The 15,285-nt window shown below is 35.7% G+C and overlaps 1 protein-coding gene across 2 annotated transcripts in view; it reads left to right on the top strand.

Annotated features, from left to right (window-relative positions):
* Window positions 1-15,285, top strand: part of LOC149087945 (cyclin-dependent kinase-like 1) — a 38,149-nt gene that overhangs the window by 17,310 nt on the left and 5,554 nt on the right. For both annotated transcript variants that reach the window (XM_089252619.1, XM_089252626.1), the window contains exons 3-6: window positions 1,518-1,639; window positions 5,334-5,406; window positions 6,317-6,407; window positions 7,835-8,032. In XM_089252619.1, the coding sequence (XP_089108745.1) occupies window positions 1,518-1,639; window positions 5,334-5,406; window positions 6,317-6,407; window positions 7,835-8,032 (484 nt within the window). The remainder of the gene's footprint in view (window positions 1-1,517; window positions 1,640-5,333; window positions 5,407-6,316; window positions 6,408-7,834; window positions 8,033-15,285) is intronic.

Here is a 15,285-nt window from a genome sequence, read left to right as displayed (position 1 = left end):
TTGCAAAAGAAAAACTTGTATGCACTCTATTCAGGCCTAGAGGAGGGTAGACACTCTATTCAGACCTAGAGGAGGGTAGACACTCTATTCAGACCTAGAGGAGGGTAGACATTCTATTCATGCCTACGCAGGCATAATTTTGTAAAGATTGCACTTACCGTTATAATTTTGTGGTTGTGCCCGAAGAGGGTACACTTTAAATTTGAGACTCGATTTTAGGCTAGCTTTCAATGTAAAAAGTTAAAACTTATACAAAATAAAGAGATTGGCGTCGTCGTCGTCCCCAGCCAACAAAATAGCTCCACTGAGCTCCATACAGCCTAGATTTTTTTTCTCTGGGGGACAGCTAAAAAAGCTTCGTTTATAAGATGCCCATCGAGTCACCAGAGGACCTTGCCGTCCGAATTAGCGTTGTAGCTGCGGACGTTCGTGAAATGCTAGGAATCTTCCAACGTGTACGCGATTCCCTCCATCGCCGAGGCGACTCTGTATTGCAGCTGGTGATCACTCATTTGAGCATTGTTGCAATGCTTGCGATGATAAAGATTCTTTGTCCTTTATTATTCGTCTTTACCGTGTCCTCCATTTCTACTACGCGTACGCCCTCTCGTGTCTCGTGGCTCGCCACTGCTTTCCGACCCCACGTTGTATAGTGAAAGTTGTTTGTTTTTGGGGTGAGTTCTGTTACCCTTAACAGTGCTGACCCATCAGTTTAATTACACCCTGCATACCACAACCCGATTTTGGTATTCCAGGTCAGTTTTTTTTTTTCTAGTGTTCAATTAGCTATGGTAAAATCACGAACACCAGAGGGCTTTGAACTCCCAAAGCTGCCACACAACACACATTTAACATTCCGAATATATGCTCTCATTCATGGCATCGACTGTCGCTAGCAGTAAGATTGTTCTTCTGTTGATTTTGCTTTCTGGAGCCTTGGTTTTGTTCGAGCATAGTCTCTCATGTTGAAATTAATTTGCCTAAAAACCCCGTTGAAAACTTCTGTTTCCTGGAGATGAATTACAGCCAAATGGAAAGTTTCCAAAAAAAAACTAGTAGTAGTAATAATATAGTATCTAACATTTTTTTTAACTGGAACTTTTCCAGGTGAAGAAAGAATAATAACGATGATAATAATAATAATAAAATAAAATAATTCGGAAAGAGCTATTCGATGTTACTACCCGATAATGGGCTGATAACCGCGAAGAATGTATTGCTTAAACTTTGATCAATGAAAGTTGATTTATTCACTGTATGACTGCGAGGTCGGACTTCGGTGATAATGATAAAAATAATGATACAATAAATTCTGCATTGAAAGAAAAAGGAATCGCTTTTCAAAACTTTACCCCATGAGAGAAGTGTTCTTAGAATCTACGCAAGAGTGTTTGAATTTCAGGTAATGTTCATATAGATTCAGAGAAAGAGAGAATGAGAGTAATGTATCGTTCATGAATATCTATTGAATTAAGTTCATTATTATTCATGTAAAATAATGTTTGGTTTCATTCCAGCAACTAAAACATCCAAATCTCGTGAACCTTATCGAAGTGTTCCGTAGGAAGCGGAAACTCCATCTTGTGTTCGAGTATTGTGACCACACTGTACTGGATATACTCGAGAAACATCCGAGAGGGTATTTACTTTTCTTTAATGATAATATACAGTTAAAATTAGTTTTATAACATCTAAAATAACATAAAATTGAGTCGTTGTAATTGGAAAGCGTCGTTAAAACCGAAATGGGGGTTTAAAAGATTGGCTCACTGTATTTGAATTCGAGATGTCCCTTCAAACAAATGACTAACCTAACAACAATTATCAGTGAGTGATAATCAGAGCCGGATATTGATGACATTTGCATTTTACCGCTTCAAAGTCATTTTTTCCCGTTTTATGGCATTTTTTGACATTTTAAGGATACTTTTTCACTCAAGTTCCTTTTTAATAAGAAAAGGTTAAAAAATTATAAATACTGAACCTTTTATGATAATGAAAAACTAGGCTATAATATATTTTAAAGATGCATTGCTTTCATCACGTTTGTATCGCTCTTTATGGATAACAGGCGAAGTTAAGCAATAATTCGAGGTTGATTTGGTAAAAATTCCAAGAATTGGTCACTTCACGAAACATCAAATAAAACTGATTTGTAGGAATTCCGATCCTATTGAGCGAGAAGACAGACCCTTTTTAACTTATTTAAAACTATTTATAAGTATTTAACTTATTTAAAAGGGTTGATTGGGAACAGGAAAAAAAATACTTACTACAAGGAAAAATTTTTCAAATATTCAAATTCATGTAAATTATTTTAATCCGTATAATGCTGCATGCATCGAGATTTTGCAAGCTTTGTTTAGACAGGGGAATATTGAATGGCAGATGGTGTACAGTATTTCGGTGTTTCACCGTTCAGTCTTCACAAAAGGAAGGGATGGAGATTATTGATGCTCTTTCGATAAAGTAAGTAAAGCTTTTCGGGTGTGTTGAAGTTGTGGTAGGCCAATTTGCTACTACGAAATTTGACGAAATTGTTAAAAAGAAATACAGTGGAAAAATTCCATATTTCTGGACGGGACTGTCTAAAAATTTTGAAAAGATAATTATTCTACTATGATTACTTACGCCGATGATTCAGCTCTGTTATATTCTCCCAACGATTTTAATACACTAACAACAAAAATAAATCAAGACCTGTGCTTAATCAGGAAATGGTTTCTAGCTAATGATTTAACCCTAAATTTTTCAAGGACTAAAGAGTCATTCATTTCAACTTAATTTACTCCGACATTGATTTTAATCTAAAATTCCGTAGTCCAATATGTCTGATGAACCTCGACTGCTCCTGCCAAAAAATTCAGCAGGTACAAAATATCAAATATCTTTGACTTTACATTAGTAGCAATCTGAAATGGGAACTTCATGCGATCTGGAAATAACTGAAAAACTACGTTTTATCGTATATAAATTCTATTATCTGAAACAAAAGGTATATAATGGCAGAATTTCTGAGAGAAATTTACTATGCGTGGTTTTATTCAATTGCCAATTATATGGTATCATCATCTGGGGAGGCGATTACAAGACAAATCTACAGCCTATTTGTTCTATTCAAAACAGATGTTTCAAAACTATTTACAGTGCTCGCTCTCAAATCTCAATTCATAGAAATTTAAATCTACTCCCCATAAGACGTAACGCCATCTACCGAATCATACTCTACATATATCGTAATAAATCAATATGCACTCAAAGAGAGTCCATATCACTGAGAAGACCAAACAAAATTTACTGCATACCCTCATTTAGAAAAGAAATATTTTGCAAACATTTTTACTACCTTGCTCTTAAACTATTTAATGCTTTACCGTTGGAAATGCAGAATTTATCCAGGTTTGCATCATTTAAAAAGTCAATTTTTGAATTTCTAATAGTAATATACGATATTAATGTATATTTTCAATTATAGAAGCGAATTATACTATTATCAATATGCCTGTAGTTGTCTCATATCAATTTTTATTGTATCAAATGCTACTGTTATGTGAACATGCATTTCAATATAATTGTTACAAAAATTTATCCAAAATCATTTTATTATTTGACTTTATTTTTTATTATAACTTTTGTGTTATTTTTTTTTTGTTTTGTTTCTTTCGTCTTTACTTTTAATTAGTTGCTCTGTACAGGCGCAGGCCTCTAGATGACAACATTGAGATTTGACTGTTTTATGTGTTATTTAACTTTGGAAACAAAATAAATTTGGAGTTTTTGAAAAAAGAAATTAACTTCAGAAATTTTTTTTTCAATTATTCCCGATAGAAGAAATCGATGTTGAGAGAGGTTTATCTTGGTTTAAAACTTCACTGGCAGAAATTGATATATTTTGCCTTTTAGATCACCTAAATTCATTCATAAATTAAAAATTCTGTAATTTCTATAAAAATGTCTGACTTTATGAAAATTTTAACATGAGTGACAAACGTACAGTGACTAATCTAAGGAAACCAAATCAGTTATTAGTGAACCCCAAACCTCATAAAAACATTTTTTGCAGAAATTTCATGTACCTAGCACCTAAACAATGTAATAGTTTGGCAGTAGACCAATCTATAAAACATTCAAAATGAGTATGCTTTTAAAAAAATCTTTGAAAAAGTTTGTATTCCCGATATCTGATATAGAAAACTACTATTGAAGGAGTGAATTACTATTTGAGCCCGTCTTGATGTGAACAATGTGTACTGAATCTAGACCTTCTTCTATGTAAACGTAAGCATGAATATATGGGAACTTAGAAAATAGTGTGTATGATTTCTTTCCCTTTACATGTATACACATGTAAGAGATACATATGATACATATTTTTCCGATTTCTCATTTAAATTAAGCGTCTTGATGACCGAAACTATTTAGTTACATCACGATCTGACACTTTTGTTTGCCAGCAACATGTATTACGAAATTTGATTTAATTTTTATTTTCATTTTCTTGATTCACTCTACCTTAATACTCAATCAAACTACACTTGTGTATTGTACGTGTTTCGTGTTTGTGTATGTTTTGTTTTATTTGTTTTTCTTTCTTTCTTTCACATATTCACATGTTCAAGCTGAATAATTTCTTGTAATCACCAACATGGTCCATGTGATCTTATGGTGATTCGAACGGTTATTGATGTGATGATTATATGTCATGAATGATTTAAAAATAATTAAAAATATTCTTTATATGAAAAATTTCATTTTTAATTGCAGTGGGGTTGGGGAGGCAAATATTCAGAAACGGGGCAGAAATTCCAAAAAAAGGTAGAAATTTAGAAAGACGATGTAAAAAGGACAAAAATTAAGAAGAAGGCAAAGAAGTGCGTCAGCAATTCAGAAAAGACGGGGGCAGAAAATCTGAGAAAAATTGGGAGGCAGGGCTAAACTATAACAGGGCAAAAGGGGGCCCACGGTTAAAAATGGGTAATAATAGGGACCGAGATTCACAGAATATGAAAGGGAAGAAGCAATTCAGAGAATGATATTAATTGGAATTACTTCAATTTCATTGCCACGTTTTTGTTGACTAAATCCTAAAAACATGGACACGCCACACAAAATATATCCTTTTACAGTATTACGAAACATATATTATCGACAGATAATCGAAACTACGAGTGTGAATTTTCCGTTGCTTTTTGACGTTATAGCCGATGTGTCGGGATATTCGAAGTCTTCCCAACCGAGTTTTAATGTAGTTTTACTTTTGCAAAACATCATTACGTATACATTAATTTAGTAATTATAAACTTACATTCCTGTCTGTATTGCGTGTTTCGTAGGGTCCCGGATCACCTGACGAAACGGATTCTCTGGCAAACGTTACAGTCAATCAACTTCTGTCATCAGCACAACGTAAGACTTTTATCATGCTAGTGTTGTATGGGGGGGGGGCATTTAAACCGCAGATCTCATGTCGTTTACGTATTTAATGAATTATGACGGTGAACTACACTCGATGATTCAATCAATCGAATTTTCAAAAGATACTATCGATGCCCGAAATGAAAATTACAGAGGCGTAAATGATGTTACTTTGCAAGTATACTGTACTTGCAGCAAAACCAACCACTCAGAAAAAAATTTCATTAGGCCTTACTAATGTAAATTACGGGGTATTCCTGCATACAAGCAGTGGTTCTCATCATGGTGACTGACCATTTGTTCCATGGTGCCCGGGCAAGAATGCGAAATTGACGATGTTAGGGCAATAAGTGTCCGTTTCTATCAGTAAATTTGAGTTTTATGCTTTGCCGCAATCAAGAAAAATTTCTGTAAATGAGCCCGTATAGGCACGTAAAGTTTGGAGACCACTGCTCTACAGAATTGTTCAGGGTATCGCCACTAATATTTTACGAAAGGTAAAATAATTGTAAAATATGTAAAATTATCAGCCAAAAGAGAATTTTACTGCGAAGGTTGAACCTCTAAACAATGGTTTATCGAGGAAAATATAAATAAAAATCCGAAAATTTACAATTAGTAGTGTTTGCGCTATTTCTCTATTGTACCGGAAGAAATTTTCCTATAATAATTCAATGAAAATTTGCTGAGATGTCGGTGCGATTTAAAGTTTTGATTTCTGCACATTTTTACGTCTTTTAGAAGCCCGGAAATTTTTTTGTACGTATTTCAGGACACTTTAAAATTTGACAAACAAATCAAGAATTTCAATCACTTTTTTATCTGTCATGGAATTCATACTTATTTATTATAAATTCGTATTATAAGTTCATATTTGTTTCTTTTTTTGTTTTTGTTTCAGTGCATACACAGAGATGTGAAACCAGAAAACATATTACTCACAAAAGACGGCATTGTAAAGTTGTGTGACTTTGGTTTTGCGAGAAATTTGAGTAATTATCAATTATGTCATTGTTATATATAAAAAAAAGATTAATCTTTGTCATTTTGAAGATCTAAGTTTATCTTAATCATATACGCGTGATCAGTTCAAATCTACGATTCTCTACAAAATTATCCGATTTAAAAAATTCTGTTCTATTCACGCTTTCACTGCTGAATGCAACTTCGATTAAACCGGTGGAGAATTTTTACCTGAAATGCAAGTTTAGCTCGATTTTTCGCAAGACAAATTAGTGTGAAAGGGGGTTTCCCTTTTCTCATTCGACGGGAAAACACAAATATCAATTCCAATCTCCTATGCTATTGCTACTGGGGGTGACGACTTTTTTGTTTATTTCGATTATTTCCAACTGGGGGCCCCCACTCCCCACAAGGAGGAGGGTAATTTGAGAATGAGTTTTTCCCCATTAAGGATTGAAACTTTTCGGAACACCTGCAAATTTTGATATCATTTCGAATTCACTTTTTAAAAATTTATTGATGACTTCTGTCTTTCTCAGCGTTTTCTTTGGAAGGAATTTGATGAGGGGTTCTTACTGTTTTGTTTTCCTCGGACCTCCTGGGCCAATAAAATGAAGAAAAATGAAAGCCACGGAGCTCTCTATATACAAAATAATATTCCGTATATATATATAAAAAAATATATAAACGGATTGATTATTCGAAGCTCGCGGGACTCCTGAAGTCTCTCCGAGGGAACTTATGCGTTTGTCTAAATAAATAACATTTTTGGTTCCCTCAACATGAATGTGGGGTTACTTTTTGAATAACAAGAATCACAATTTATAGGGGAAAGAGACAAACCTAGAGGTTGGGAGAGTGGGGGGAGGGCAAAGCCCTTGGTTTGCAAAATTTATGGATGCCAAGCAAAAAAACTCTGATGGGGCATCAGGATTTCAGAGATGCTTTGGTAGGGCATGTCTTTAAAATAGGTTGGAAACCACTGGTTCATCTTAATTTCATCCAAGTGATAACGCTGGAGCAGGGCCGTCTTAAGAGCATCATTTTGCCCCCCCCCCCGGGGGAAAGTGATTTTTTTTGGGGCGCACTACCTATCTGGAAACAGGTTGTGATGTCGATTAGATTTGTACCAGATCGTCGAATGAAATATCATGTTTTCATCACCTATCCAATGCCATCTTAACACATGGCTCGGGTTGGGCCTCAAGTGCAGAAGGAGCCTCAAACACAGAAGGGACCTCAAACGCGGATGGGGCCTCATGAAAATGAGATCGGGTTAAAACTCTCTAAAGTAAAGCATACAAACTGGTAGGAAGGCATTTCTGGCCTGGATAGGGACCTCAGAAAAATACTTAGCCCGGTTCGTGTTCTTAAGACGGCCCTGCTTTTATTGGTTTACTAACGTGTCTTATCGTGATCGATACATTACGAAGATAATATATTTTTGTTCATACAGGTCCAGGTGAGAATTACACGGACTACGTCGCCACGAGATGGTACCGGGCTCCAGAGCTTCTAGTCGGTGACACTTTGTACGGGCCTCCTGTAGACGTGTGGGCCATCGGATGCGTCGCGGCCGAACTCATCCGAGGAGAGGCCCTTTGGCCTGGAAAATCGGACGTCGATCAGCTGTACCTGATCAGAAGGACACTCGGTATGTGTACAGTTGTTTATTCTTTAATCTTTTCTCTGCGAATATGAAATCTTGAACAGTTTCATGATCTAACTCAACTTGGACTCGAAAAAGCATTTAGATTAATTAGTCAGAGTCAGTGGTGCCTTTGAGCCCCGAGTCCAACATGGCCTGAAATTTTTAAAAAATTTTATTTATACGCATATGTAGGGTGTTCCTAAACGAATACGTCGAACTTCAAGGAGTGATAAAATGCGACGAAACAAACACTATAGTACGATCGCACGTGCAGAGGTTGGTCGCAAGAGGGCGCTTTAAGTTTTTTCACTAACATATGGTCCGACGCAAGCTGGAAAAGAGTGAGGTTACCAGTCATCCTCTTTTTGATATCATTTTGAGTGTCCTCCAACAGTTTAGAAAATTCACCTTTTTGTCCTCCTTTTCAGGTTTCTGGAATAGTTTATCTTTTTTTTTCACTATGAAACATATATCTGGTTTTTCTTCCCTACTCATTTTTACATGCTTTGACCAATCGCCATCGAAATTCACAGAATACAACAATCCAAGTTGCTTCCGGGAAGGGCAGATGCTAATCTTAAGCATGGCCCAGCTTGCCCCAGGATAATATGAAAGTTAAAAAAAATAGCTCTGGAAGAACAAAACCACGACATTCATTTTAAGAATACCATTGTTTGCTCACAAACAGCTAATGCCATGTACTGAAGTAGAGGGAGGGAAGGAGTGTCACCTGTTCCATTCGGAAATGAAGAAAATAGGATGTAAACAGAGCACTCAATGCTGATTCCTATGGCATAATCGCTTCTGGCAAAAAAAAAAAAAAAAAAAAAAAAAAAAAAAAAAAAAAAAAAACACACACACACACAATGCTCAGGAAAAGAAAACCTCTGAGGGAGAGAAAGAAAACTTCTCGCCTTGCTCCAGGCAAAGTAATAAAACTGACTAGACTGTTATGAGTGGATCGTTATTTGTTCTTTTCTATTTCAATTTTTAGCTGTTCAGTTGGGGAAATTTATTTTGGTGGCAGTTTTTTTTTCCTTTCCCCCTTGCTCGTATTGTGGCGCCATCTGTTTTGAAAATTAGGAAGAATGGCGAAAACAAAGATGTGCATGCAAGCATCCTCCTTTCTCAGTTTTCGGATCTGGTAACCTTAGAAAATAGAGAGGCACAAGCGTGTGGAAAAAAAGGATTTGACGTGGATAAATATAAGCATCAATAAGTTTTTGACACGACGAAATAATATTATAAACGAACAAAAACGAAATATCAGGCAATTCCAGAACATACGGGAGTCCTTATGTCCTGCCTGATGTTGTTACATTTGTACATGCTGTTTATTTTTTTTTAAATCTTTTACACCCTGTATTGATCTTTAATTAATGCAAAAAGAAAAATCTTGTTGTGTCAAGCATGTATTGATGTTTATTTGTTTTCATTAAAGCATTTTTCCATGTTTTTTTCGTGCCTGCCCTCTTTTCGAACTTACGTGCCACCGCATGTTTGTGCCAAAATTCAAAGCACCCTCTAGCGTGATCAACCGCTGCACTTCCGACCGTACTATCTTAAGGGTGAAATTGTCTGCGTTCTTCAAATTTTTACAACTGCAGATCGGTGAAAATAGTTGAACAATCTCGCGGACCGGCAAAAAATAAATAAATAAGAGAAGTAATTTGTAGACAAGTAGAAAATAATCCGGAGTTTATGTAGCGGTTACGTGAATTGAGCGAAATATTTTGTGGACCGGTAGGAAATTCCCACTGGGGCTGGCACCGGTCCACGGACACCGTTGAGTAACACTTGAAGTTCGTTGTATTAGTTTAGGAACAGCCTATATGCAATTTCACTTGAGAACCTCTCAGCAACAAGCCTCACGAATCGCCTCAACCGATTACAAATACCGATGTGATTTATTAAAGCTATTTCGTGACTCGCTTCAATGCTCGATAGCTTCGCGATTTGAATGTGAATAGGGTACCGTATCGATCGATCGATCGCAACAGATAGATGGCGTGTGTTCCGACCTTTACGCCCGAGACGCACTCGGATATATACCGCGCACGTCCGTTTTCTTTCCCCAGGCAAATTACACACGTGTTTTGTGCTTTCGTGATCGAGAGCCATCTGTCTTGCCATTGGCTCATTCAACCCTCCCGGTCTTGCCAAAAATTCTCACCCATGATATGTACACGTACGTGGGGAGACACCACCCATTTATAACGACTTCCATTTCCAGGACGTTGAGCTTGAGACTCGCAACAAGGTCTTAAAACAAGCTCAAGTACAGTACCCTCACTAGTGTATGTGGTACCAGATAAATAAGATCCTCTTTAAAATTATTCTGAAATAAATCAAGTATCGGTAATCAATACAGAGCGATTCCATTAAGACAAATGTAGAGAGAGAGAGAGAGAGAGACAATGTTTATCTACTCATTTATTCAACGCAAATAGCGGAAATAGTTCTATATTAAATCGATACCGGAAGTGACGTCACACAGTGACGCGGCTTCCGGTATCGATTTGAATTTTTTAATTACTCATTTCCTATTTTGTGCCGCGAAAATCAGGTTTGTTTTTTTTAATGATTCAAGATATTACTACTAAACCACAAATACGCACTTCGTCCATATTACTCTACGAATTTCTAACGAATGAGCACACGTTGGAATGCGCGCGTTTGTGTTTTGAACCTAACGTGACGTTTGTTTCTGTGTACTTCTTGTTGTAGTGCCATCTATGCCATGTAGTGCCATCTGCCATTTATTGTCCGAACTATAAGGAGAAACGCGATGATTTGTCCCGCTGTAGGCATGCTGTCCAACACCTGCTAGAGAACAAGGCCTCCACACGAAGCTTGTGACCATCTCGCCTATAGCCATCGGATATGCTACAAAAAGGGTTACGATTGCGCATGCTTTGGCCTGTTATATCCAATGGCTATAGGTGAGATGGCCTACTTCAGTGACGTCACGAGATTAGTGTAGAGCCCTTGTTCCCTAGTAGGTGTTGCTGTTGCTCGCTGTGGCAAGACTTTTTAAAGGGAAGATCGGCTTGCATTCTCGCCTCGAAGTTTGGAACCAAGTAAACATCTTCAGCCTACCACATGATAATCATTTAACGATTATTGGACAGTGCCGAAAATTTTATTCGGGGTATCAGGGTCGCAATTATCACAAGTATGCAATGGGAAAAAAAAATTAAATAGAGGTTGTTATGATGATTATTATATTTTATCAGTCTTAGGATCAGTTTAAAAATTATTTTAACACCAATCGGCGATGTTCCTAATTTTCTGTCCTGAAATCCTGTATTTTTCTCGATGAAATATTGTTAACTTAAATCTGTGGCTCTTTGTTTTCCACTGATCGACATTTTCTTTTTTACGATAGTTAGTTGTATTATAGCTAGACTGATCATATTCCCGAGTAAAAATAAATTTCAATTCATATCATGCACTGCCCAGTCTCTATCGACCATTGTTGGTTTTAGCCATATTGCCCAGAGTAAAAATGCAGGAAATCGTCAGCTGTCACCGAAAATGGTGCCAAAAGCATGAAACGGCAATTATTGTTGTAATTGCCGAATAATCGCCAATGGCGGGAAATGAAGCACTACTGCAAATCACAGAAGATTTAAACTAATTCTATGGAAAAAAACGCTTAATGCGACAAATATGTGAAATGGATATTCATATTTTTATTCATAACCATTATATTATATTTTATTTATGGTATGAAAATAATTCTAAAGTCTTTGATTTTAGCGAAAAATAAAAATTCAAGTAGGACGTTCTTATGAAAAAAAATGAGTGAGCCCAAAAATTACGGTTCAATGAAATTTTCCTCGTGACAGTCGAGTGGTTAGTGTGCTTGCCTTCGGCTGTTCAGCTCTGGGTTCGAATCCTGGTACGGGCATGGATGTATACTGACACTAACAAGCTCTCTGGGCAGATCGTAAGGATCTCTTGGGAATATATGAGGATCACATTATTGTAATTACGGGGATGTCCCGAGAAATACGGGTTGTCACATGGTCACCTTTATTACAGCATGTTGGTCCCGTATTGATCTCGATTAAGTATGTAAACCTGAAAAAAAATTTAGTTCATCTGTCTATTTCTTTATGTTCATATCTTGGCAGTTCTATAAACAACTAGCAATTATATCGGTGATATCCTGCATTTTTCTGAGACTAAATATGGTCAACCAATACATAGAAAGTCCAATTCTTTTTATTTAACATTTTGATGTCTTAGGAATGTGCGTATTATTCCACTAAGCAATTCATTGCAGAGTTCTAACTGAACCTTGGAAGAAAATGAAGGGCGGGTCGAAATTAAAAAGGTCTATGACCTTAACATGTCTAAAATCATTACCTACGTTAAGAAATCACGTTCGCAAAAATGAAAATAATGCGGTAAAAATACAACCGAATCTCGAAGAGATTTTCGGTTTGGGTGTTTTCTCCCCGACGGAAGCCATGATTATTTGTACCGAGAATTCTTGTTCTCATTACGGAGAGATCGTTAAGGCGATCTCACGCGATCGCCGAGCTTCTCTCGACTGAATCGTGCATCATTTCTCCATTGCAGCTCCGAGACAACAACTAGCTTTAGCAGTAGAAAATATGAGACTCGACTGGACATGGGCGGAGTCATGTGATCGGTCAATGAACCGAAAAACAGCGAGAGAAGGGCTTGCCCGGATTTTTTGTTGTTTCTTCTTTATCTGCAAGACATGACAGCCTAGCATTGAACATAATTCAATTTTCTTTGATGGTGGACATTAATGTTTACAACACTGGCTCAGAAGTCATATATATCTCATTTAACAGTGGGGAAAATTGGTGCCCATGCCTAGAATGATAATATTTTATCTAGAATAACTTGTGAAATTGGGATACTAAATACTGAAAAATACGAAAAATCCCCGATTGTTACCAAAAATATTTTAAATTATTGCAAATTATAGCGGGAATTGTAAAAAATAAAAATGCTAATCTCAAATAAACGTATACTGCAAATTGCAGCGAATTAAAAGCATAACATTGGTTCCAGGGCCTCCCTTTAAGCTATATATCGGTGGTATTTTCTGTTCAAGTGCTAAATAGATCATCCTTAGCATTCAAATTATTCTAATAACAAAACCAGACTACCGAGAGCCGTGTCAACAGCATCAAAGTGATGTTATGAAGTTTATTTCTATAGCTCGAGGCACAGTCGCCCTTAGGGGTGTGTGTGACAGATGCGGTCGCACCGGGTCCCGCGTTTTTGGTGGCACGGCACTTACGATAATGATAATTTCTGACACCAATTCTGAATTTTCCATCAACCCCGGAATTCTTAATCTTCATCAATTCTGGAATTATTATTTTTTATTTATTCTGGATTTTTTTTATCAATTATGAAATTATTTCCTGCATTTATTCTGAATTTTCATCAATTATGAAATTATTTCCTGCATTTATTCTGAATTTTCATCAATTATGAAATTATTTCCTGCATTTATTCTGAATTTTCATCAATTATGAAATTATTTCCTGCATTTATTCTGAATTTTTATCAATTATGAAATTATTTTGTTCATTTATTCTCAATTTTCATCAATTATGAAATTATTTTGTTCATTTAGTCTCAATTTTCATCAATTATGAAATTATTTTGTTCATTTATTCTCAATTTTCATCAATTATGAAATTATTTTGTTCATTTATTCTCAATTTTCATCAATTATGAAATTATTTCCTGCATTTATTCTTAATCGTCATTAATTATAATTATGACATTATTTCCTGCATTTATTCTTAATCTTCATTAATTATAATTATGAAATTATTTCCTGCATTTATTCTTAATCTTCATCAATTCTGGAATTATTTCCTGCATTTATTCTGAATTTTTATCAATTATGAAATTATTTTGTTCATTTATTCTCAATTTTCATCAATTATGAAATTATTTCCTGCATTTATTCTTAATCTTCATTAATTATAATTATGAAATTATTTCCTGCATTTATTCTTAATCGTCATTAATTATAATTATGAAATTATTTCCTGCATTTATTCTGAATTTTCATCAATTATGAAATTATTTCTATCACTTATTCTGAATTTTCATCAATTATGAAATTATTTCTATCACTTATTCTGAATTTTCATCAATTATGAAATTATTTCTATCACTTATTCTGAATTTTCCTCAATTATGAAATTATTTCTATCACTTATTCTCAATTTTCCTCAATTATGAAATTATTTCTATCACTTATTCTCAATTTTCATCAATTATGAAATTATTTCTATCACTTATTCTCAATTTTCATCAATTATGAAATTATTTATTTCACTTATTCTGAATTTTAACAGGTGCTGGAATCATCTGTCAATTATTTTTCATATTTTCCGTTCATCGATCCTGAATTTTCATTAGTTCTCCACCAATTCCTTTCAGTTCCTAATTTTAATTGGTTTTGGAATCATTAAATTCCATCAATTATAAATTTTCTTCAGTTCGAAATTTTCATTATTGTTTTTTTTGCTGTTCATTTGCATTTAATTGTGTCTATCTTTTTGGATATAAGATATTTTTGCGCATTCCTGTATACTTTGTAATAATGTATGAATTTTTGGATGTCGATTTCCTGGTCCCACAGAACATGTAAAATCGAGAATAAGGCGAGGCCCCCGCCCCATGAAATTATTAACACGCTTCTAGTGCCGTTATTACTTTCTCACCGGTGCAGCGTCTGATAAGAGCGGCCCTGCCTCCAGGTACTGACCTACAAATTTCCATACTTACTATTACTACGGCTTAACCACACATGCACCTCATACACATTCCTCTGCAGATTTTCCAACGAATCGGTACATCCCGGAATGTGTGTATTGAGTTGTATGTGTGGTCTCCTAATCTACTTAAATTGCCAGAGTTGAGCTTGTTTCCTGTCCTTGCTGTGGTGCTGCCACCTCTTGTCCATATTTTGAAGTGGGGAATGATAAATGCTTGAATCTTCATGTTATTCAAGTATCGTGTTGCAGATTTGCGTGCTCTCTGCAGAGAGACTGTTTCAAATGGGAGATTGGTTCGCTTTCACGCCTTGAAGTCAAAAACTACAGAAAACAGACTTCGGCCAACCACCACTATGTCTCACCAACGGTTCCATACATACTGCTTCTTCTAGGCCACACATGCACCTCGTCCATATTCTTCTGCGGAACTTCTAACGAATTGGTACATGTTGGAATGTGCGTGGTCCT

The sequence above is a fragment of the Pholcus phalangioides genome, unplaced genomic scaffold (assembly GCF_987345545.1).
Source record: "Pholcus phalangioides strain wild (caught in Gottingen) unplaced genomic scaffold, Ppha-v1.0 ptg000003l_1, whole genome shotgun sequence".
Taxonomy (NCBI): domain Eukaryota; kingdom Metazoa; phylum Arthropoda; class Arachnida; order Araneae; family Pholcidae; genus Pholcus; species Pholcus phalangioides.
Note: the sequence above shows the minus strand (reverse complement) of the source record. Positions and strands in the feature narration are given on the sequence as shown.